The 26795-nt window shown below is 33.8% G+C and overlaps 1 protein-coding gene across 1 annotated transcript in view; it reads right to left on the bottom strand.

Moving 5' to 3' along the window:
* Positions 1–26795, bottom strand: part of LOC132549598 (uncharacterized) — a 151066-nt gene that overhangs the window by 64230 nt on the left and 60041 nt on the right. Inside the window, exons 3-6 of the mRNA XM_060213539.1 lie at positions 7613–7803; positions 3487–4281; positions 2550–2796; positions 309–463 (exon numbers count right to left, since the gene is read on the bottom strand). Of these exons, the coding sequence (XP_060069522.1) occupies positions 309–463; positions 2550–2796; positions 3487–4281; positions 7613–7803 (1388 nt within the window). The remainder of the gene's footprint in view (positions 1–308; positions 464–2549; positions 2797–3486; positions 4282–7612; positions 7804–26795) is intronic.

Genomic DNA, 26795 nt, shown 5'->3' with positions numbered 1-26795 from the left:
ATAAGTTTGGCCACCAAGTCCTAAAGAGAGTTTACCTGTATAAGTTTGGCCACCAAGTCCTAAAGACAGTTTACCTGTATAAGTTTGGCCACCAAGTCCTAACAAGAGTTGACCTGTAGAAGTTTGGCCACCAAGTCCTAAAGACAGTTTACCTGTATAAGTTTGGCCACCAAGTCCTAACAAGAGTTTACCTGTATAAATTTGGCCACCAAGTCCTAAAGACAGTTTACCTGTATAAGTTTGGCCACCAAGTCCTAACGAGAGTTAACCTGTATAAGTTTGGCCACCAAGTCCTAACGAGAGTTTACCTGTATAAGTTTGGCCACCAAACCCTCCAGAGAAGCGGCCTGTAGATGTTGGTTATCATTCCACATGACGACCTGTCCCATAGCCATCAGTTCTATAAAACTATCCTCTGGGGAGTGCACTTGTAAATAGGCATTGGTTGACAGTTCTTTGAAAGCTGGAATAAAGTGTAGCAAATAGCAAAATTACATGATATAAAACAAACTTTGTAGCAAATAGCAAAATTACATGATATCAAATAAACTTTGTAACTTAGAAATGATTATTAGTCACAATTATCACAAAAAACCTATACAGCCAGTAATGTATCTCTGATTAACTGTAACTTAGAAATGCTTATTAGTCACAATTATCACAAAAAATTTATACAGCCAGTAATGCATCTCTGATTAACTGTAACATGAAATGGTTATTAGTCACAATTATTACAAAAAATCTATGCAGCCAGTAATGCATCTCTGATTAACTATAACGTAGAAATAGGAGAAAGTGACACCCAGTGTGCAACTCCCACCCCATGTAATTCTCACTGTGCTGAAAGAGAAAACAAAGAAAAAGTAAAAAAAAAAAAAAAACAAAGGTGACAGATAAATCCATTACTAGATCCACTCTCATTCTCGTTCTCATTTTCCCACTACATGGAGTGAAAGAATCAGCTTGTTGATTTCTTCTCCTGGGAAAAATTACACTCCCTTTCCCCTGTATATATTGACTTTTATTTGGAGGGAGGCAGTACAGTATCAGCTGAGGTGTCTCTAATTGAATTCTATTAATTCATGGCCATTCAGCCTTAAAAAAATATTAAACAAAACAAATTTTCTGCCTTTGTATTGCTACTGCTCCAATGTCCCCATGAGACAATGTTTTTAACAAAGCCAAAAACACTTTTCTGATTTATATTGAATAAATACACGCATATGTGTGCTATTTTATAGCAATATAGGTACCAGTGTATGGCCACAGACAAATACCACCAATAAAATGGATGATTTGTTCATACACTGTTTGTCCATAAAGTGTCTATCACATCAGCTGTATCAGACACATCAATCAAGCCCATTATCTGACACTGACACATTCCAGAGAAAGCATATTTATCATGATTAGGTACTCATTTCACGATTAAAGTCTGTCATTCAATTTCTTATAATTCAAAATTTCTAAACTTGTATTGAACCATATATTTTCAGGGGGCTAATATTTCGTGATTTTCCAAAAAATTACTGTTTTTTTAACAGAGTGGAGAAATAGAACTTGGTAAATTTACTTTCAATAATTCTATAAGTTTATAGACATATAAATTTGTGGACAAAGTGACCCACAAAATCAACAAAGATTAAATTCACTACAAAAATCAATGATTTTACAGTTTTATAAATTCAGGGAAATACACATTACCATGTATTTTCACTTAAAAAGAAAAAATTTCGCATATATGTGTGGACATCTAATCTTGATTTGTGACATTTGGTTTAAAAAAAAAAAAAAAAAAAATTCTTCGATACAGTAACATGGACAAACAATGTACAACAGAACCAGTTATAAATACAGTGAAACCTCGCCATTAAGAACAAATGGGAACTGCACAAAGGTAGTCTTAATGTATAGTAAGGTGATCTTAATAGTGAGGTGGATCAAATTAACCGCCAAGAACCGTAACTCTATTCAAAATAAAGACTGTATTATCATTAAGTAATGTACATGTATATTATGCAACAATAATAACTAAACTGTATATAAAATGTTGAATTTTATGAAATGCATTTTAAACAGATAAAATTGGTGAATTGACAAAGGATTATATATGTACATATTTCTTTGTTGGTATATATAATATATTTACTATTGAAAACATTGAATAAATGAAAACAAACAATGAAATGTTATGCCTTTATGCCTTTACAGAAATAAACAGATTCACAACAACTACTTTGTTATCTTGAATTGTAATTATGTCAGATTTTGATATGTACGGTAATAGGAATAAATTGCAGGTGCTCAGGGTGGACTGTCCTTTGTTTAGTGTCCAAGGAAATAGATCTGGAGAGGGTTTATTTAGGGAGCAAAGCACCCCAAAAACTGGAGAGAAATTAGGTTAACAGCAATTTTTTTTTCTTTATTTTGCAAAGATTTGTATACATCTATACTTGGACAAAGACAGCTACATGCCTGATAGTTATGAAGTTAATTAAAGTGAACTTTGTTGTATTTCTAGTCACAGATAGCCAGAAGAGAGTACCTACGCTTTCTGTCAAACAAGTCGACACGACCACCCAATTTGTGTAACAGTCCCATATACACAAGAATACGAGCGGCATGGTACTTGACGAACTTTGCATACTTGGTGCTGTGATTGGTGTAATACCACTCGTCGCTAGGCAACAGTAGCTGCATCAACATGTCAGCAATGTCCGCGTCACTAAGAACCTGATGGTGACTGGGTGTAAGGGCGATGGAGGCTAGCGATTGTAGCAACAGGCACAGTAAATGCTAGAATAGGAAAAAACATGAATTTTATTGATTTTTTTCCCTTTTTTAATTCATCATACACAATATAATATTGTATAACTTTTACTTTACAATCATAGAAAGACATTTTCCTTTACATAGCTTTCCCATTTTTAAAATTTGTATTGATTTCTATCACATCAGTTGTATGAATGCTGATGCCTTAGACAGAGCTATTTTTGAGATTTTCCATCACTGTCAGAACTTCTTACAAATCTAAATTTTCCGATTACTTTAACATTTCCTCAAATCTTATGCTAAGTTCAAGTTAAGTCAGAGATATATTGCTTTACTAAACTTTTACTGTAATACATTTGTAGTTCTGAGGGCCAGCACACAAATGTTGACTCATAGTGAATTGGGGTATATTGCATATTGAACTGATTAGAAATTCTACTGAGCAACGATACATAGATATAATGAGGTTGTTACCGAAAATGGGCTTATAACCAGACAATGACATATTATAAGACATGGACTTATTACCAAATATGGGCTTATTGTATGACATGGGGTTATAACAAAGCATGGGCTTATTGTATGACAAGGGCTTATTACCAAGCATGGGCTTACTTTCTGACATGGGCCTGTTTTGAAGCATCAACTTATTTTCTGACATGGGCTTATTATCAAATATGGGCTTATTGCCAGATTAATAGGGTATAAACTTACCGGATCATGATTTGGGTCTAAGGCCTCAACGAGAGTTTTGATATGTCCACCCCCTACAATTCGGTATTGGACCTGAAGTCCATGACTCATTACAACAAGGATCCGGGCACTTAGGATTTGTAAACAGTGATGGGTACAAAAACGTGAACGAGTACTTGGTGTACATTTCTGCCGAGTTCCAATGATACGTTTATGCATGGTGATACTATTATGAAGAACACTTAATATTTGACTTGGATCACAAGTTGTCAGAAATTCAAGTGGGGTTTTTAAAACGCTTGTTCCACAAGAATTTGCATTGTTATTGTCTGTATTTTCTGAGTCATCCGTCTTTTCGGAGTGGCCACCCCCATCAGAATGTCCACCAAAATTTTTTCTAAAATGAACAGAGGAAATCCTCTGAAATGTATTAGCACTGCTGTTGGCACTTGTGGCGGAATCATCATGGTGATGGTGGGCACACTGTGTGGACCCTCCACGTTGTTTTGGGCTGCTGTTTGATGTCTTATGTTTTGGGCTTTTAAGTTGTGGACTGACACCCTCCTGACCAACAGCTCCACCTGGTGGAAGAGGTATACAGTCCGTACTTTGTAGAAACTCTGTTGAAGTGATTTCATGGTTCTTATGGACGATGCAGATATCAATGATACGATTGATGATACTGAGAGCAGTGAAGTGTAAAGACTGACCGCCACGAAGAAGTTCCAAAGCCGTTGTCATAAGTTTAGTCAGCAACAAGAACATCTTGAACTTTTCCTCAAAAGAGTCAATTCTTTGTAACTCATCGTAGCATGTCTAAAACGGAAAAAATGTATATGAAAAATTTATTATGAATCATCTAGAAATATACTGTTAAGATTGATTATGAGTTAAATGCCACGTAAACAAAAAACAAAAAACATCAGAGAATGAAATAACAAGGACATCAATGAGAATCAATGGTGCCAGCCTTTCAAACTATATGTGCTACAGATACACTTTCAATCAAAAATGTGTGTGCTGTATATACACTGGCAATGACAATGTGTGTGTTGTATATACACTGGCAATGACAATGTGTGTGCTGTATATACACTGGCAATGACAATGTGTGTGCTGTATATACACTGGCAATGACAATGTGTGTGCTGTATATACACTGGCAATCAAAAATGTGTGTGCTGTATATACACTGGCAATGACGATGTGTGTGCTGTATATACACTGGCAATGACGATGTGTGTGCTGTATATACACTGGCAATGACGATGTGTGTGCTGTATATACACTGGCAATGACGATGTGTGTGCTGTATTTACACTGGCAATGACGATGTGTGTGCTGTATATACACTGGCAATGACGATGTGTGTGCTGTATATACACTGGCAATGACGATGTGTGTGCTGTATATACACTGGCAATGACAATGTGTGTGCTGTATATACACTGGCAATGACAATGTGTATGCTGTATATACACTGGCAATGACAATGTGTGTGCTTTATATACACTGGCAATGACAATGTGTATGCTGTATATACAATGGCAATGACAATGTGTATGCTGTATATACACTGGCAATCAAAAATGTGTGTGCTGTATATACACTGGCAATCAAAATGTGTGTGCTGTATATACACTGACAATCAAAAATGTGTGTGCTGTATATACACTGGCAATGACAATGTGTGTGCTGTATATACACTGGCAATGACAATGTGTGTGCTTTATATACACTGGCAATGACAATGTGTATGCTGTATATGCACTGGCAATGACAATGTGTATGCTGTATATACACTGGCAATGACAATATGTGTGCTATACACTGGCAATGACAATGTGTGTGCTGTATATACACTGGCAATGACAATGTGTGTGCTTTATATACACTGGCAATGACAATGTGTATGCTGTATATGCACTGGCAATGACAATGTGTATGCTGTATATACACTGGCAATCAAAAATGTGTTTGCTGTATATACACTGGCAATGACAATATGTATGCTGTATATACACTGGCAATCGAAAATGTGTATGCTGTATATACACTGGCAATGACAATGTGTGTGCTATATATACACTGGCAATGACAATGTGTGTGCTGTATATACACTGGCAATGACAATGTGTATGCTGTATATACACTGGCAATGACAATGTGTGTGCTATATATACACTGGCAATGACAATGTGTGTGCTGTACATACACTGGCAATGACAATGTGTGTGCTGTATATACACTGGCAATGACAATGTGTGTGCTTTATATACACTGGCAATGACAATGTGTATGCTGTATATGCACTGGCAATGACAATGTGTATGCTGTATATACACTGGCAATGACAATATGTGTGCTATACACTGGCAATGACAATGTGTGTGCTGTATATACACTGGCAATGACAATGTGTGTGCTTTATATACACTGGCAATGACAATGTGTATGCTGTATATGCACTGGCAATGACAATGTGTATGCTGTATATACACTGGCAATCAAAAATGTGTTTGCTGTATATACACTGGCAATGACAATATGTATGCTGTATATACACTGGCAATCGAAAATGTGTATGCTGTATATACACTGGCAATGACAATGTGTGTGCTATATATACACTGGCAATGACAATGTGTGTGCTGTATATACACTGGCAATGACATTGTGTTTGCTGTACATACACTGGCAATGGCATTGTGTGTGCTGTACATACACTGGTAATGACAATGTGTGTGCTGTACATACACTGGCAATGACAATGTGTGCTGTATATACACTGGCAATGACAATGTGTGTGCTGTACATACACTGGCAATGACAATGTGTGTGCTGTACATACACTGGCAATGACATTGTGTTTGCTGTACATACACTGGCAAAGACATTGTGTGTGCTGTACATACACTGGCAATGACAATGTGTGTGCTGTACATACACTGGCAATTACAATGTTTGTGCTGTACATACACTGTCAATGACAATGTGTGTGCTGTACATACACTGGCAATGACAAATGTGTGTGTTGTATATACATTGGCAATGACAATGTGTTTGCTGTATATACACTGGCAATCAAATATGTGTGTGCTGTTTATATTCTTGCTATCAAAAATGTGTGTGTTTCAAATAGCACAAATAGTGCACAGTCTTTCAATAAAACCATTTGAATTCTTATAAAGATGTTTTCAAATTTTTTGGAATTCATTACCTTGTTTATTCAGTTGCATAACACTTTCACCAAAGTTAATCGAAAAAGGTACCATTGTTACAGTAGACTTTTCTTTAATTTACCAAACTTTAAACTCAATTTCCAGCCTCTCTTTTGGTCTTTTAATTTGTTATTTCAAAACTTTGAGTAGTTGAAAGCACTTCCTTTGTGCAAAATAGGTGTAAATGTTTTCAACCTACTGTAGTCTAATGAGGGAAGAAAATTGTTAAATGATCTCTGTTAATTGATGAGTCTTTTAATTTACAAATGCCAAGGGTGAAAGTTCCTTGTTCAAATTTTAGAATTGATTTAATTAGAAAAATGCTGTCAAAACAACTTTGCCTAGGTGTAATTTGTTGTCAGAGATTGACCAAACATTCATCTGCAATTTCTGTTATGAAATTAGTCCCAGGAACTCAAATTTGTACATTCAAGTGATTTATTTTCATTTTGTAGCCTGTATTTTCTAACCAATTTGCTTTCAAAATTTAGAATATCTTGAACAAATTAACAACAGGTCCAATGGGTCTGTATCATTCAGCACTCTGCAGCTTATAAATTTGCATTGAACAAAGGACAATTTTGGCGAATGTCAAAGCTTTTTGCACTAGCATGCTACATACTGGCCAAGCAATGATGACACTGGGCCTTTGGTACTAAATAAGAAGTTATTTGATGATTCTAAATCTTTCAACTCCAGAAAATGTCCATCTTCTTGCTCACTGAGAGGAAGTTGGGGTACAAAAAAAATAATAATCAAAGGATGAATGATGGAAATGTAATCCATATCTTTAGCTTAATTTTTTACAGAAATTATTTCAGTTGTTAACTGGTGTCACCCCCTCAAAACAATAACAACCCTTGATTGCCCTGTATAATGATAAACACTGATGCTGCCTTAAGTGTTAACCATTCTAGTGCATTCACCTGCAGAATTTGATTTAGCAGTTCGCTGATTGCTTTTTCGATGGCTGGACACTCTGAGCTGTCCGTCACGGTGACAATAATCCGCATGTAATTGGCTAGTCCATCTACGAGGGACGAGGTACATTCTGGATTCTGAGCTAATTTCTTTAAGGCATACAGTGTTCGTTCCGTCTCCTCAAGAGTGGCTTTTTCTGGAAATAAAAAAATTGGAACATGAATCAATTTCTATTTTTTGTTCAGATGTTATTTACCGACCACGCATAAAAACCACACAATTACATTACTGGCATTAAATTTGCAGCAGTCAAGCTGATCATTGGAAATCGAATGTGAGTATCAGGAAAGCATAGAATCATAACTGAAAGTGTATAAAACCAGTAACAAAATTGATATTTTTGACCATAATGTCCCTTAATAAAAAACAAAATTGTTGGGCTGTGACCTGGAAACATTGTTCCACTCCATTCCATGCTTGTTGGGCTTTTGGTTTATGATTAGAAATCATTTACATGTTTGAAAAAAACGATTCCTGTGACCTTCAATAAAAATTAAAGTCATTCCTTTTTGCAAATGTTGTCAGTAAGCATCCTAGGAATCTATCAGTTGAAATATTTTGCTTCTGCGCATTTTGGTTAGATAGAAGAAATTATTTTAAGATTTTAACAAGTTTTAACTAGACTGTGACCTTGAATAAGGGTTTAATTGATTTCTTTTTGCCAACTTTGTCATGCATTTTAACAAATCTGACCCATTTGACCTTAAACAAGGGTCAAGGTCATTTCTTTCCACAAACCATGTCTGACTTTGTCCATTTAGTTTGTCAGAAAAAGTTGTTTTAAGGTTTTAACAAATTTGAACCCTGTGATCTTGCATAAATTTGAAGGTCATTACATTTGGCAAATTTTGTCAGGCATCATCTTAGGAAGCTATCATCTACATATCATGTTCTGCACCTTTTGGTTAGTCAGAAGATGTTGCTTCAATTTTCAAACAAATTTAATCCCTTTGACATTGAACATGGGTCAAGATCATTTCTTTTGTAAACTTTGTGAGGCTCCATCTCAGAAACCAATTAGCAAAATACCATGTCATTTGGTCAGTGGGTTATTGAGAATTGAATGGAAAAGTTGATGCCATATACATGAACGGACGACAGACGCTGTGCCATGTTATAAACTGACCTGGCCATTCAGGCCAGGTGAGCTAAATACCCAGTCCACACACATATAGTAAGCCTGGGGTTAGGAAACTAGAAACTATAGTCACTTCTGTACTTTTATAAAAACAAATAGATGTATGTCTGATGATATATAAAAATACTGGGTATGTTCCTAACAGTGTAAAGTAGAACTTTAGCAAAACTTTACATTATCATTCAAAAACATGCAGATTGAAAAAAATTGAAAACCAGACTTTCATCATGTTGAGTTTTAAACTACAAACTAATCTACAACACATTTTGAAACTATCTTTCATTTACTTCCACAAGAAGCATGTAAAAGGGAAAAAAATCAGAAAAAGATTCCTGTACAGTATGCAAGGTGTCATTACTCAGTATTTCCAGTGGTGAATACTGATTTAATATAACACTAACACACAAAGTCTGTCAAAATCAATATATTTTAATCAGCTACAGACCTAAACTTTTTATACCATATCTTAAGTAAGCCATTTTTTTTATCACACTTATTTGTACTCTGCTTACTTCATATACCACTCGACCTTGATGTAGTCCCTTTCTACCTATAAATTCAAGAGTTATTTCATGAGCTTCTTGAAATTGTACATTGAGTGAAATATGTGATGAATGTATTCCCACTAGGGAAATTATTCTATATGTTAAAGATGATAAAACACAGAAAAAAATCACTTTACTTTACATCTCTCATAAAATCTAAGGAATCATGTAAGTATGACCTACATATAGCTTTTGTTCATAAATGACTGCCACTTACCATCATGATTAATAACCTTTCACCTTTTCAGAGGCTCAATAGGGTGATCTCAACCGAAGGAATAAGATTCTTAAGTTGACAAACATGAGTAAAATAGAAGTTCTAATAACACACCAGATTAGCGTGTGACTTTTCGATGGCTACAAAATCACCTTCATCAGACAAATGACCAGTGTGGGATGTTCTAGATTTAGATGTAGTGTAAGAGATGATAAGGAAATGACCAACTTTTTCATCTGTACTTTAACTCAGTGTACACTATGGTAGCAAACAGTATAACAATATGGTAAAAAGATTTTAGAAAAAAATATACACAAGATACACCTTGTCACTGATGTGCAAGAGTGAATCTACTGTGGGATGATGATTGGCTGACAAGTTTGGCCCTTCTGGGTCAAAGTTCACCATGTCAGTCAATCAAAATGCTTTTATAGTTTATTCCATATGTGTGGTACAAAAAATAGTTTATGCAACAATTTTCTGTGATTAGTTGAGGCCTTAAGAGTAGAATAACACCCACGCATTGTGCTACAAACATGTACATACACCTCAGCCTAAAGATAAACTACCTGTACAGTCTTCAATCTATCTCAAAACCTGTATATTTTGCAGATGGAAGAAAATTGATTTGGTTTTGTCAGCAACAGCTGAGACCTTCACACTAAACCAGATCATTTCCAGCAAATAATTGAATAAGAAAAACATGCTAATCTTCCATCTTGTGTGTGGAGAAACATTCAACGTTGGAAACTAATTCATTATACAAACACACCTAAATAGATCCATATATGTCAGGATTTTCTATCCCAAATTGACAAACCCCTACACCTTCTAGGACAACAGCTTTGCTGTTGGATTTAATTTAGTTTTCTGTTACAACTAAAAAGAAAATGTGTAAATAACATCACTGATCAGCCAAGCTAGAACTGAAGAGTTAGAAAGACCTTGTTTTCTCGTGTTTAGGGTAACTAATATTTCAAAATAACAATAACCAAAGTAGAAAAAAAAACATCTTTTATATAAGATATTGCTCCTTATTGAACAGTTGATTCTACAGATTAACAATAATGATTTGTATATATGGAATATTGTATATAGGGAAATTTTGGAGAGTACCTATCTTTTACAAATTTGACAACCCTTTCAAAACTGTTAAAAATATAACATGAGAAATTTGCATGTTTTCTTCTTCTAATTGTTCATGATAAGTAATACATTTATAGAACTGATGTACCTACATACACCTGAACACTTTTTAGTCGTGAATACATACGTTATAAACAAGGGACATCAGAGACAGGTTATATTTTGATTGCTCCCCAATTGGGACAAAATTTAAGTATGAAAAATAAAGGGTGATAAGAGAGGATTTCTGTACACTGCCCTACTCCTTTTTGAGATCTATCTACCTATGAAATTTCATGGTATTACCTTTTATAGTTTTAGAGTAATGCTCTGAACAAAATTCAAGTATGAAAAATAACAAAGGGCAACAACTCATAAATAATGTTAAAGAAAGTGATTGTTCTTGTGCATTACACTATTCCTTATTGAGATCTATCTACCTATGAAGTTTCATGGTTATACCAGTATTAGTGTAATGCTCTGAACAAAATTCAAGTATGAAAAATAACAAAGGGCAACAACTCCTAAATAATACACAAAAGAGAAGGATGGTTCTTGTGCACTGCACTTCTTGTTGAGATTTATCTACCTATGAAGTTTCATGTTGATACCTCTTATAGTTTTAGTGTAATGTTTAGAAGAAAATCATGACGGACCTACGGACAAAGTGGCAACTATATGCTCTCCCTTCGGGGAGCATAATAAATAAACAAATACCAGTCAGTATACAAATCTCAACATATCTATAACTGGTCAGTTAGATCTCCACTAATCTACAGTGTAAGCTATGTCTATTCCGTAGTATTTAAAGTCTTCAAAACAGGCCTTTCAAATTTCTGAGACGATGATATTGCAAAAAATGAATTACAAAAAAATTGTAAAAGTACATTTTGGAGATTTCGCACAAATTCCACAGAACAAAAATATTCTGATTTATGGTTATTATTTATTATTTTAGGCACTCTGTGGCTGGAACAATTCATTACACTAATGCATAAAAATTGTCCAATCAAAATGCTGCTTAAAAAGTAGCATGTTTACATCTTTCATGCCAATAAAATCAACCAAGCTTGAAAGAAGTTATTTTTAAAAATATGCAGAACCAATCAGTCAAACACCATAATTCTGGGACTTCTGGTTAGTTAGAAGAAGTTGTTTTAAGGTTTTTACAAATTTGACCCCTGTGACTTTGAATATGGGTCAAGATCATTTCTTTTTACAAACTATGCCAGGTTTCATCCTTGGAACCTTTCTTCCAAATAACATGCCCCTGTACATTTTTGTTAGGCAGAAGAAGCTGTTTAAATGTTTAAACAAATTTGACCCCTGTGAATTTAAATATGGGTCAAGGCCATTCCTTTTCACAAACTTTGTCAGGCTTCATCCTAGGAATCTATAAGACAAATATGATAACATTTGGCCGATTGGTAATTGAGAAGAAGTTAATGCTGGACACATGACAGGTGAGCTGAAACTGAAGCAGAGAATCATCTCAGGACAAAATCAGACTGTTGAATACACAAAGGGCCATAACTCTGGCAAGAATTGTACTAACAAAATGCTGCTTTTGAAAACACAGCTAAGTGTTCTGATGATTGAAGTCTACCAAGCATCAAAGAGATGTGGCTGAAAACTAAGAAAGTAAAGATCTGGAAAAGATTAGAATTCTGAAGAAAAGGACAATAACTCTTTCAAATATTGATTGATCAATCTATTGCACAAGAAAGCACTACTTCATGAGATGATTATCGAAGCAGACCACTGAAAATATCAATTTTCCTTATAGAACTTCTGTCTGGAAAACATTCAGTGTCTACCAGACTAGATCATTACCTTTACTGGACATTTCAGTCTAGTAAATACTGCAGGATTCTACAGGATATCTCTGCACTTACATGTAAGCAAGTCTCCTTTGTGTGTCATGATCTCACTCCCTCCCACCCTCCCCTATCTCCTCTCCTTTTCCAGAATATTTACATTAATCTCATCTTGCATCTTTTTAAAATTTGTAACTAATTAAAAATTTCCTTGACAGAAATTTCTTTACTATCGTCACCTTGAAATCTCATCCACAATTTTTTATTGCTTTGTTGTATTTCATTGCTTTCCCTTGTGCATTCCTCATGATCAAATGTAGCAGAAAAGTTTAGCATTTTCACAGTCCAATACAAAAGTGACCTTTCAGTTTCATAGTCCAATGGGTGTGATGTTTATACAAGTCCTGAAAGTCATGCTCAAAAACGGGCCTCACATCTATCCATATTTCACTAACATGACAAGCAGGGCCAAAGCCCTTCATTTCCCAGATTCCTTCAGAGATTGAAACGAGAGACAAAAAGATTTTAAGGGACACATGGACAGACAGATGAACAATAACTATAACATTATTGTCACATGGGTTTATAGAAAACTTGCTCCTGCATTCATCCAGAGGTAAGCCCCTGTGATGATGATGCACAGGAACAGCTATCCCACCCAATACTACATGCTATTTAATAAAATTACAAACAAATGCTATTTCATTGTCCTCCAATTAGTCCACCCCTTGAGTTAGAATTTGTATGTTGGCCCTATCAGCTCATTGTAGGATAAATACTGGTAATCATGGTGTTTGACACCAAGTAAAAAGAGAATGAACATGTGAAACTGCATTCAATATTACCAATACTTGTTTCGTCTCGTTTTACAGATTAGGCTCGTCACTTACACAGATGTGATGATACGGACAACTGGGAAAAGCTGCCTCTAATTGAATTAACTGATATCATTTGTCTGCGTGAGGATCTCTGCCACTTGGTTCCAAGAACTCCAATAGATCACACAAGACCCAATTTATACAATATCAGCCCAAGTTATATATAGCTTGTGATAGCAAGATTTTATCAATTCTATGAATCCCGGCAGTAGGCCTTGCATGATGTTTACCAACGACGGCTATTTTATGCCAGAACATTTCTGTCCTCGCTGTTTTAGATAAAATATCTTTAAATCGTGTATGCTTTCACTTACTCAGCAAATTGATATCAACTTTGACAAATTTCTGTCAATAGTTAAAGTGACCTTGACCTTAGAACCCAGACACACGAACACCTCTCAGATATCCCTGTTACATCTGACCTTTGCAAATTTTCTTTTATGTAACTTCCTACGGGGAAAAAAGTTGCTCGAAAGATGGAAGGGATACACTACATCATCCCTATCAATTCCCAAAATTGGCTCTAAATGAATACAGAAATAAAATGAAATGGAGATCATTTTTTCATAAAGCTTGAACTGTTTTGTTATGGTTGTAATATGTAAAAGAGCTCTCCAAGCAAACCTGAATTTACATAGCACAATGATCTAACTATATAGTTCTGTTATTTGTAATAAATAAGGTATTATCATACCTGGTTTTTGAGAAGGAATAATAACAGTTTCTGGCAGGAAAAAGGGCCATCTTTTCATGGTCACATACACTTCTCTGTCAAGGCAGTCATTATGGGGCTGCAATAGTGTATATTCAGTTGGCGGAGTCAGATTGCTGTAGCAATCTCTAGTTAGGATCTGAGGACCAAGTGAGGTCCAATGGTCCCTATATGTGACATTCTCATGAAGCTGAGACATGAACTGTCCGTGATGTCTTGGTTGTGTCTTTGGGCATGACACTATACACCAGTTGTTAAGGATGGCATGGAAAAGGTCTCCCATATTGAGCCACCATTTACTATACAAAATCCTATAAAGAGGCTCAATGGGCCTGCATCTTCCATTGGACTAATTCAGCTATTTTGCCATTCAACAAAGAATTTCAGATATGACTAATAATTTCTGAAACAACCGCCCTCTTAGATCCTGGCCTTGTGGTCAAACAAAAGTCAGATTCACTTTCATAGAAATTGCTTGGACGATTATGCTGTTGTACGGAAGAAGGATATACATTTCCTTTATTTAATGGGCCCCACTTTTCTGATGTCAGACTCCTGGTTGATACAAAATTAGCTTTCTTTCTACAAGGCATGCTTTATACCAAATCAGGATAGAATCAAGGCATTTTCACAAAGTAAGAATCTTAGAGAATTTCCTCTATTGCACTATTCAGCACAGCCCCAAAGCCTTTACCTTAAAATCCTTCAGACCAAACCGGGACAAAATCCAGTCATTCCATCAGGAGAAACAGGATTTGAATAATCTTATCCATTCCTCCATTGGGCATTGCCTCTCTGGCCTCTGGGGCCAAGAAGATTCCCCTTTACCTAACAATGTTTCAGATCAAATTTATGTAAATTCAATCAATCCTACAGGATGGGCCACATTTCTTCTGATACAGGAGACCAAGGCCTACTATTTATGCAAAATTGATTCATGAACTTCACCCAATAATGCTTCTGACCAAATTTGGGTAATATCCAGTATACTTTGGACCAGATGAGCTAAAAATGATCCATTTTCTTCCTTTAACAAGAGGCCCAATGGGCCTGCAGCACTCACTTGGTATATATATATCTATATATATATATATATATGTATCAACCAAATATCATGTATGTAGGCCTTTTAGTTCATGAGAAGAAATTGTTTAAAGGTTTTAATAAATCTGACCCCAGTGATCTTGAATATAGGTCAATGTTATTTCTTTTTGCAAATTTTGCTGAGCTACATCCAAGAAATGTACCAACTAAATATCATGGCTCTAGACCTTTTAGTTCATGAGAAGAAGTTGTTTAAAGGTTTTTATATATTTGACCCCTGTGAAATTGAATATAAGTCAAGGTCATTTTTTCGCAAACTGTGTTAGACATTATCCTAGTAACAAACTAGCGAAATATCAAAGCATTTGATCTATTTGTTATTGAAAAGAAGTTGTTTAAAGAAAAAAGTTGATGCTAGACGACCGACAGACAATGGACGCACCAGGGCATAAAAATATTAAACTACTGTTCCAATTTGTTTAAAGTATGCCTGGATGAAAGAGATTGTGAATTAGTTATTTTATAAATGACCGGTCTCAGCCCCCTAGAATGGGAGGGGCAGGGCCCAAATAGAGGAAATAAAACAAATTCTTTAAAATCCCACACCTCCCATAGTTATAATCTGATTTTTCCAACTGACAGGACAACTATCTCAAAAAAAATATATATAAAATATGCATTTGTTTGAGGACAGATAAGAAATATTTTGAACAATCTGTAAATAATATGGTTATGGTTTTCTCTCTTCTTTGGTTGACATATACATACACTACTGGAAAAAAACTCAGATATGGAAATATGCAACAAATGACATTTTGTTTCATCATGTCCAGTGTACGTGACTTGATATGACATCAGATGAGAAAGATAATCTACTAGGATTCGGAACTTGTGGATAAGATATCATACTAGACATGTTTACATATAGTGGTGGACAGACTCGTCCATCATCAACACCCTGTGTTAAACACATACTTAACAGCCTTCAGGAAGACAGACAGCTGACTAGAAGTATCAAGTGCTGCCACATTATTATTCAACACGGAAATTTGGCGGCGATAATTGTCCTCTTATTGACCTCGGTTTGAAACGAGAAGTCATTCCTTATTACTTTTCACACATATTCAAATGTCCAGCGCACTAGAACAACCAGTCTATCTGTTATGTTTATTATTTATTTAGTTAAAAAAAAGAACATGATATCTTTGAAAATTCACTGCATCAATATATATTTAATGCAGGATTTGAGAATCAAATATAACTACATTTTTTTAAACCTAGCAAGCAATTTTTTGTGGATAACTGATTAACATTCTAGCTGACTGATTTTTGTGGATAACTGATTAACATTCTAGCAGACTGATTTTTGTGGATAACTGATTAACATTCTAGCTGACTGATTTTTGTGGATAACTGATTAACATTCTAGCTGACTGATTTTTGTGGATAACTGATTAACATTCTAGCAGACTGATTTTTGTGGATAACTGATTAACATTCTAGCTGACTGATTTTTGTGGATAACTGATTAACATTCTAGCAGACTGAATTTTTGTGGATAACTGATTAACATTCTAGCTGACTGATTTTTGTGGATAACTGATTAACATTCTAGCAGACTGAATTTTTGTGGATAACTGATTAACATTCTAGCTGACTGATTTTTGTGGATAATTGATTAACATTCTAGCTGACTGATTTTTTGTGGATAATTGATTAACATTCTAGCTGACTGATTTTTTGTGGATAATTGATTAACATTCTAGCTGACTGATTTTTGTGGATAATTGATTAACATTCTAGCTGACTGATTTTTGTGGATAATTAATTAACATTCTAGCTGACTGAATTTTTGTGGATAACTGATTAACATTCTAGCTGACTGATTTTTTGTGGATAATTGATTAACATTCTAGCAGACTGAATTTTTGTGGATAACTGATTAACATTCTAGCTGACTGATTTTTGTGGATAATTGATTAACATTCTAGCTGACTGATTTTTTGTGGATAATTGATTAACATTCTAGCTGACTGATTTTTTGTGGATAATTGATTAACATTCTAGCTGACTGATTTTTTGTGGATAACTGATTAACATTCTAGCTGACTGATTTTTTGTGTTAATTGATTAACATTCTAGCAGACTGAATTTTTGTGTTAATTGATTAACATTCTAGCTGACTGATTTTTTTGTGTCAACTGATTAACATTCTAGCTGACTGATTTTTTGTGTTAATTGATTAACATTCTAGCAGACTGAATTTTTGTGGATAACTGATTAACATTCTAGCTGACTGATTTTTTTGTGTCAACTGATTAACATTCTAGCTGACTGATTTTTTGTGTTAATTGATTAACATTCTAGCTGACTGAATTTTTGTGGATAACTGATTAACATTCTAGCTGACTGATTTTTTGTGTTAATTGATTAACATTCTAGCTGACTGAATTTTTGTGGATAACTGATTAACATTCTAGCTGACTGATTTTTTGTGTTAATTGATTAACATTCTAGCTGACTGAATTTTTGTGGATAACTGATTAACATTCTAGCTGACTGATTTTTTGTGTTAATTGATTAACATTCTAGCTGACTGATTTTTTTGTGTCAACTGATTAACATTCTAGCTGACTGATTTTTTGTGTTAATTGATTAACATTCTAGCTGACTGAATTTTTGTGGATAACTGATTAACATTCTAGCTGACTGATTTTTTGTGTTAATTGATTAACATTCTAGCAGACTGAATTTTTGTGGATAACTGATTAACATTCTAGCTGACTGATTTTTTTGTGTCAACTGATTAACATTCTAGCTGACTGATTTTTTGTGTTAATTGATTAACATTCTAGCTGACTGAATTTTTGTGGATAACTGATTAACATTCTAGCTGACTGATTTTTTGTGTTAATTGATTAACATTCTAGCTGACTGATTTTTTGTGGATAACTGATTAACATTCTAGCTGACTGAATTTTTGTGGATAACTGATTAACATTCTAGCTGACTGATTTTTTGTGGATAACTGATTAACATTCTAGCTGACTGATTTTTTGTGGATAACTGATTAACATTCTAGCTGACTGAATTTTTGTGGATAATTGATTAACATTCTAGCTGACTGATTTTTTGTGTTAATTGATTAACATTCTAGCTGACTGAATTTTTGTGGATAACTGATTAACATTCTAGCTGACTGATTTTTTGTGTTAATTGATTAACATTCTAGCTGACTGAATTTTTGTGGATAACTGATTAACATTCTAGCTGACTGATTTTTTGTGTTAATTGATTAACATTCTAGCTGACTGAATTTTTGTGGATAATTGATTAACATTCTAGCAGACTGAATTTTTGTGGATAACTGATTAACATTCTAGCTGACTGATTTTTGTGGATAATTGATTAACATTCTAGCTGACTGATTTTTTGTGGATAACTGATTAACATTCTAGCAGACTGAATTTTTGTGGATAACTGATTAACATTCTAGCTGACTGATTTTTGTGGATAATTGATTAACATTCTAGCTGACTGATTTTTCTGGATAATTGATTAACATTCTAGCTGACTGATTTTTTGTGGATAATTGATTAACATTCTAGCAGACTGAATTTTTGTGGATAACTGATTAACATTCTAGCTGACTGATTTTTGTGGATAATTGATTAACATTCTAGCTGACTGATTTTTTGTGGATAACTGATTAACATTCTAGCTGACTGATTTTTTGTGGATAACTGATTAACATTCTAGCTGACTGATTTTTTGTGGATAATTGATTAACATTCTAGCAGACTGAATTTTTGTGGATAACTGATTAACATTCTAGCTGACTGATTTTTGTGGATAATTGATTAACATTCTAGCTGACTGATTTTTTGTGGATAACTGATTAACATTCTAGCTGACTGATTTTTTGTGGATAACTGATTAACATTCTAGCAGACTGAATTTTTGTGGATAATTGATTAACATTCTAGCTGACTGATTTTTTGTGGATAACTGATTAACATTCTAGCAGACTGAATTTTTGTGGATAACTGATTAACATTCTAGCTGACTGATTTTTTGTGGATAACTGATTAACATTCTAGCAGACTGAATTTTTGTGGATAACTGATTAACATTCTAGCTGACTGATTTTTGTGGATAATTGATTAACATTCTAGCTGACTGATTTTTTGTGGATAATTGATTAACATTCTAGCTGACTGATTTTTGTGGATAATTGATTAACATTCTAGCTGACTGATTTTTTGTGGATAACTGATTAACATTCTAGCAGACTGAATTTTTGTGGATAATTGATTAACATTCTAGCTGACTGATTTTTTGTGGATAACTGATTAACATTCTAGCAGACTGAATTTTTGTGGATAACTGATTAACATTTTAGCTGACTGATTTTTGTGGATAATTGATTAACATTCTAGCTGACTGATTTTTTGTGGATAACTGATTAACATTCTAGCTGACTGATTTTTTGTGGATAACTGATTAACATTCTAGCTGACTGATTTTTTGTGGATAACTGATTAACATTCTAGCTGACTGATTTTTTGTGGATAACTGATTAACATTCTAGCTGACTGATTTTTGTGGATAATTGATTAACATTCTAGCTGACTGATTTTTGTGGATAATTGATTAACATTCTAGCTGACTGATTTTTGTGGATAATTGATTAACATTCTAGCTGACTGATTTTTGTGGATAATTGATTAACATTCTAGCTGACTGATTTTTTGTGGATAACTGATTAACATTCTAGCTGACTGATTTTTGTGGATAATTGATTAACATTCTAGCTGACTGATTTTTTGTGGATAATTGATTAACATTCTAGCTGACTGATTTTTGTGGATAACTGATTAACATTCTAGCTGACTGATTTTTTGTGGATAATTGATTAACATTCTAGCTGACTGATTTTTGTGGATAATTGATTAACATTCTAGCTGACTGATTTTTTGTGGATAACTGATTAACATTCTAGCAGACTGAATTTTTGTGGATAACTGATTAACATTCTAGCTGACTGATTTTTGTGGATAATTGATTAACATTCTAGCTGACTGATTTTTGTGGATAATTGATTAACATTCTAGCTGACTGATTTTTGTGGATAATTGATTAACATTCTAGCTGACTGATTTTTTGTGGATAATTGATTAACATTCTAGCTGACTGATTTTTGTGGATAATTGATTAACATTCTAGCTGACTGATTTTTGTGGATAATTGATTAACATTCTAGCTGACTGATTTTTGTGGATAATTAATTAACATTCTAGCTGACTGAATTTTTGTGGATAACTGATTAACATTCTAGCTGACTGTTCTTCAAATATCATTTTGTCTTATCTTTTCATTCAAAATGGAAATTCACTCACATCATACAATTCCAAAAAATGTCAAATGTAGCAAAAAAAAGAAAACATTTTAGATTATTTCAACGGAATAAAAAAATTATGTCTATATAACAGAGCTGTCAGTTGTACCGTTCGTAAGGGCTTCCAAAAGCTTGAACACCCTATGGCCTTACTGTGTAGTTATAATGTGTTAATTTTGCTCCACTCTATTTTATTGATATATGATGTTAAACTGATTGCGAACATTTCTTGACACTAATGGCTTGTAGAGAATTGGAGGTTTGCAGATTTAGTAAACATAATTCAGAATTAAATTAAGTCAACAAACATTGAACAAAAACTATCACATTTCTTAAGAAAACAAAAAAAAATTTCTTATGAGATCACAGTAATAACTTTGCGACAGTTTTTATCTGAACCTGCAGACTCCAGGCTGTTTATTGGAAATGCAGAACAAATTTGTGGCACAGTTTGTAAGTTCATATAAATGCTGTGAAAAGGCATTGGGGCACCTTCTCGACAACTTGAGTACATACTCCAGTTTCCTTCCAAAGTAAAACCCACACTGCATTTCCATATGTGCCAACAGGAGTGATTAAAATAGGTTGAAATATTCTGTCTGCAACTATTGTAAAATGGATAAAATTCATGTCATGAATATGCAGTGGCACTTTACCTCTGGTCCTATATTTTAATATGAAAGCATCTCAAAGTATTGCTTGACAAACAAAATGATATTTTCAATACAAATGAATAGTATAAAGAAAGTATTCCAGCCAAACCTGCTGTTCAGGTTGTATTTTGTATCAGAGTAAGTGAGTTTAATGAATCAAAAATGCAAATAATTGTTTACTCTAAAGGCAACAAAAATCTGACAGAATCGGATTAATATCAGGAAGAACATTATATTTGATAGCTCACAGATTTATTATGACGGTCATATTGTAAAATCTAAGAAGAAATAGCCGATTTCATTTCATACTGTCAAAAATTGTTGTTGTTTTGAATAATGACTGAAATATTATTTGTAGCAATAAAATACTTAATACATTTATATTTCAAAAACAAAAAACATGGAAGGATGATTTTCTGATATTCTAGCAATTCATATACAGTATCACATGTCCCCTAGCTTGTAGTGAGCCTCAATGATATCTGGACACAAACTTTGGAAAGAAAAATGTGACTCATCTTCTCACTTAAGGTTCTTAAGTTTTCTGCTATACAATAATTTCATATACTGTCCATTTGTTTGTCATTTAAGGTGAAGATTCATTAGTATTTTGGGAATTTTAGTGGCACACATCCCTGATGAACATTTAATTAAATCCCATCATTAATTCCTGTAGCCTTGATCTGTAGTAAACAATGAAAATGATCTTAAAAATGAAAATGAAAAAAAGAGCAAATTCTAGTAATAACCCCAAATTACCATTATCTATTGTACGTTCATAAGAAATACCCAAAAATTCTCTATTTCAATATCGTTGTCTTGTAAAGTTAATTTACCAGTGTAACGAGTGAGAGTTTCTGAGCCATCCTCAGGAATTATTGTGTGATAAATTCATATTTTTTCATTTCTTAAATGGCAAAATATTATTGAATCTGAAATCTTTCACATATTAATTAAATCATCATAATTCAATGAAGCCATGTTGACCACTTTACTAAAATAACTGTCATCAGAGTAGCATCAGTAAAGTCTCTGGTGCTAAAGTTTGCCTGAAGGAGTAAGTATTGGGATTTTTACAGCTGAATTTGTTATACAATTAAGGGAAGTAATTTCAGAGCAGGTCATAAAGCCTCTAACAAGTCAATTCTTTCTATAGACAGAAGTAATGGACCTCGACCATCCAGTGTTAAAGTGAGAGTAAGCGATTGTGTCACCTCCGTAAAGTACAAGTTGTACTGTATGTGTATTAATGGTGTCCCATCCATGACTCAAGCACATAGCATTAACCCAACATCGTCTTCTGAGTATTGTTTGGCAAACACTTTGGAAAATAGCAAGAAAAAAAGGACAACACACTTGTACATTATTTGTCCACCGTTTGTTGAGACAGGGAATCTATAACTGTGCCCTCTCTATACAACATTACTTTTATTGTAAACTAGTGTTTTAAATAAACCACCATGTTTCAACTTCTTAACATAAATGAAAGGAATTTCTATTCTTGTTTTCAAGACTGAATGCTTCTTTCAGTACTGTTTAATTTGTATACCATATTGTATATGATATGCCTGCATTTTAGTGAGTTGTGACTTGAAATTTAGTTGTTACAATTGTTTCAATCCCTTCACAGAATCATTCTCTTGTTGGGTTTGTCATCCCATGAACAGCCAGGGTCATTTTGAGGAGGGGTCTCTGTGTAGTAACTGGTGGCTATGTACCTCACTGAACAAAATATGGGAGGCCCATTGAATGCCATTCAAAGTAATTAGAGTAAAATGGCTTGCCCAGGGACACAACCAAGATATCCATTTCTCAGTTTCTAGAGAAACATAGTTCAATCATCCCACTGGTAGGGAGAGTTGAACCACGCACCTCAGATCATCACCTGAGGTCATGTACTGTAAGCTGTAAATGACTGATTAGTGAGTTCATCGCCTGTGACAGAATCAACAGTCAGGTAATAAATAGCAAATAAGACACACTTAGTGCTAATCATCAAAAACAATGCTTTTTATACAGCTTTATGAACTTTCATGTAATATATAAAGTGGCCCAGGTCATTTATTATAGTCAAATCTATAATTACTATGTACTTCAGCTTAATCAATATACATGATTTCAATGCAAATAACCAGATCAAAATGGCTTCTATGTAAAAATATATCCTTCATATTCTTCAAAAAATTGCTATAAAACCACAAAAATTTGAAATATTTAGAAAATCAGTCTTTCAGGAGATGTGATATTGAAGAATATAAAAAAACACAAGAGAGAAGCACGGTCTGACAGAGATTTACATATTTAGATAGAGTAGAGCCAAACAATGAATTAAAAGTGCATCATGCAGCTGTCCTTCTAGGACTCATCAGTGATACGAAGGTCCTAAATGTTAAACCTAGGTGGCAACTGAGGAGAATCCAAAGTGAAGTTAGATAAGTGAATTAAACTTGTTTTGAAACTATTGGTAACCTAAAGAACATAAGCTTGATCCCTCACCACTGAAACAGTTCCTAGCTGACTAAAAGTTCACTGTATCAATTGCGTGCATTGCTCCATGTCGCCACAGGGAGCTTTGTGTTTGAATGACTGAAATATACCCCATGAACTTATATAATTAATTACGTTTAAAATATTGATGAACCTGAAGGAAGGAAGCAGACTTGATGAACTGAAACAAAAACCATTGTAATACTTTTCTAGATGGAGAGGCGTAAACTAAAACAAGTCTGATATGTGTATATACCTGAAGAACTCTGTCAGTATCAAAACGAACAGTGGGTGTCAGTATCAATTGACTGAAGGGAGTGAACTAAATTAGGTTAAATGCAGACATCACGTGATAGGAATTTCTGATGTTTAGCAATCAGCAAATTTATCAACCAATTATCAATTTTGGTTGCATGCAAAGGATATTTTATCACATTAAAGATTGAACCACTGCATAGGAGAGGTTAGGATATCATCACCATTTATGTGAGCTGCCAACAGAATTCAATAGATTACATGAAAAATCAATTACACAATCACTTCCTTGTTTTAAACTTTCAAATTTCAATTTCGAATGCAGACATAACTCAAAACTGCAAGCAGCGGAGAATTAATTGACTTCTGAAAGTCTCATTATAACTTTGATTCAAGAATAAATATCAGTTGTAAGGATTTGTGCCCAATCCTATAGACAGTAATTCAGTTAAAATGGTTCAATACAAGACAGCATTTAATTTGAATCACTCAAAAGATTTGATCACAATTTCAATAGAAGTGAAAATGGAATTTGGATCCTGATAGATTAACAAGCTTAGCTAAGCATACACAGGAGGAATAATTTTCTTCTACATTACTCCCAACTCCAACTTACACTGCAGGAGGCTGATTTCCCAATAAGACCACCCCCCACAAACCCCTCCTTTGATTATATGTCGGCCCCTCATAGCTCCTTAAGTAGTAAATGCTATTTCCTTTTTTATTACAAGTAATGCATTACCATGACTTATATATTTAAAAACTATTTCCTAGCACAGAATGTCCTGTAATAAGCCCACCCTTTGACTTGGAATAAGACATATGTTGATCCCTTGGACTCTGATTGCAGGAATACAGAAAAACCAGGATTAGTATAGCTCCTTGGACCCAGGTCAATTATTCACCTTTATTTTCTAACTTAATAAATGTGCCATTCTGTTAATTGGTTTCCATGGAGACAAACTTCTGTTTGACCCATGCTGAATTTCGTGTGTCAAGTTACAGAATTAAAAAACGAGTTTATTAGATATGACCCAATAGAACAACTATATTACCTAGCAGGTAGCATTAACAAGTATGTAATCATACCAACTGATTGGCTGATTGGCAGGTTCTCCATCTTCATGACTCCTCCCCTGTCCAGGTATTGTCTCACCAAAATAACAATCTCGTAATTATCAGCTGTCATGTCAGACAATGGTGTTTAAACACATCAGAGTGATTGCAACTGTAACTCTAATGTTGGATACACGTGTGCAGGATACAGGTATATTTTGGAAAGTGTGACATCTTTTTGATGAATACAGGGGGAAAATATAATGAAAACAAAGTGACTGAAATAAAAATGAGTTTGAGGAATGTTGGGTATTTGAGGAATAACAGTTTCAGAAATCTGAGGTTTAAATAACAAAGAATATATTAGAAGAGGGTAGGAACAAACAACCAGTTCTATAAATAAGAGTAATTCATTCAAGCAGAGACATATATATGTCTCTGATTCAAGGAACATAGGTTTGAGTGAAATTTTTAATGAATGATTGAATTTCTTCTGTAAATCATTAAAAAATTGTCAATTCATCTGAAGGAAGATTCATGTTGATAGCATAAAATGAGACCATTGAAATGACTGAATTTACCAAAACTTAAAAAAAACATTCAACAATAGCTCCATCTCTGGGAGACCATACAGCCTTTCTCTGTTATAGAGCTTTGTGTATCCCTGTCTGTGATGTTTGGTATATACAGTCAGAAAACTACTTATCACAGAGAAAGGGTCTATCACAAGAACAGTAATTAAGAAATATTGATGTGTTTCAAGGAATTGGGCAGGGCGGCATAGCAGCAAGTAGAGAATAATCCCAGGATTTCCACATACATACATATATATATATTGTACAGTCAACATATATATTTATATATATATATATATATATTGTACAGTAAACATATATATATATATATTGTACAGTTAACATATATATATATATATATATACATATTGTACAGTTAACATACATATATATATTGTACAGTTAACATGTATATATATATATGTTGTACAGTTAACATATATATATGTTGCACTATTAACACATATGTATATGTCATAGTTACAATTAAATATGTTTATACAATAAAGTTTTATAAATATTCCAAAATCTATAAATAAATATTCCATGATTTTGTGATTAATTATTTATGAAAGTAATTACATCATTGGTAATCAGCACAGATAATCAATTAACAGAGGTATTTATTTGATGACGGCATTGCTAAGTGTTTTCTTGCATTACTGCAGAGGTCTGCATCGAAATATTTCTTTTCTTGAAATTTTGTATGAGTTTAATCAATTTCGAGTTTAAATTTAGATTTTAGTTGAATATTTACCTAGTATTCATGGCATATATGTGTCTGATTTTGTATTTAAACATGAATTTTTCCTCAAATGTTTTTTCTTTTGGACATTAAAATAACATGTAGCTCCAACGCTGAAAAACTGCTGTTTGGAAGTCACCAAGTACCAGGTAACTGATGGTAGCATTGCACTGAATGATAACAATATGTTGAGCATTTTCAAATATTTGTTCATAACAATAACATTGACACTGTATCAGGAGGGATTTTTGGCAACCTGAATATTGTTTGATCTTTATTTGTACCTTAAAAGCTGTTTTTTCCCTTTTTTTCTTTTATGTAATTTGAAAATTCCTCTAAGAAATATTGAAAATAATCTTTACTGACAAATCCAAGATGGCCACCTATCAGCCATTTTGTTTACCTGATCAGTCCCAAAATTAAAAAGGCAAAACCTGACAGACCAAGGGAAACCTTCAGAAATCTGATAATGATTCATCCAGT

The sequence above is a fragment of the Ylistrum balloti genome, unplaced genomic scaffold (genome assembly GCF_031769215.1).
Source record: "Ylistrum balloti isolate Yb309-2 unplaced genomic scaffold, AGI_CSIRO_Ybal_v1 Utg370066, whole genome shotgun sequence".
Classification (NCBI taxonomy): domain Eukaryota; kingdom Metazoa; phylum Mollusca; class Bivalvia; order Pectinida; family Pectinidae; genus Ylistrum; species Ylistrum balloti.
This window is presented reverse-complemented; position numbering and strand designations above follow the sequence as displayed.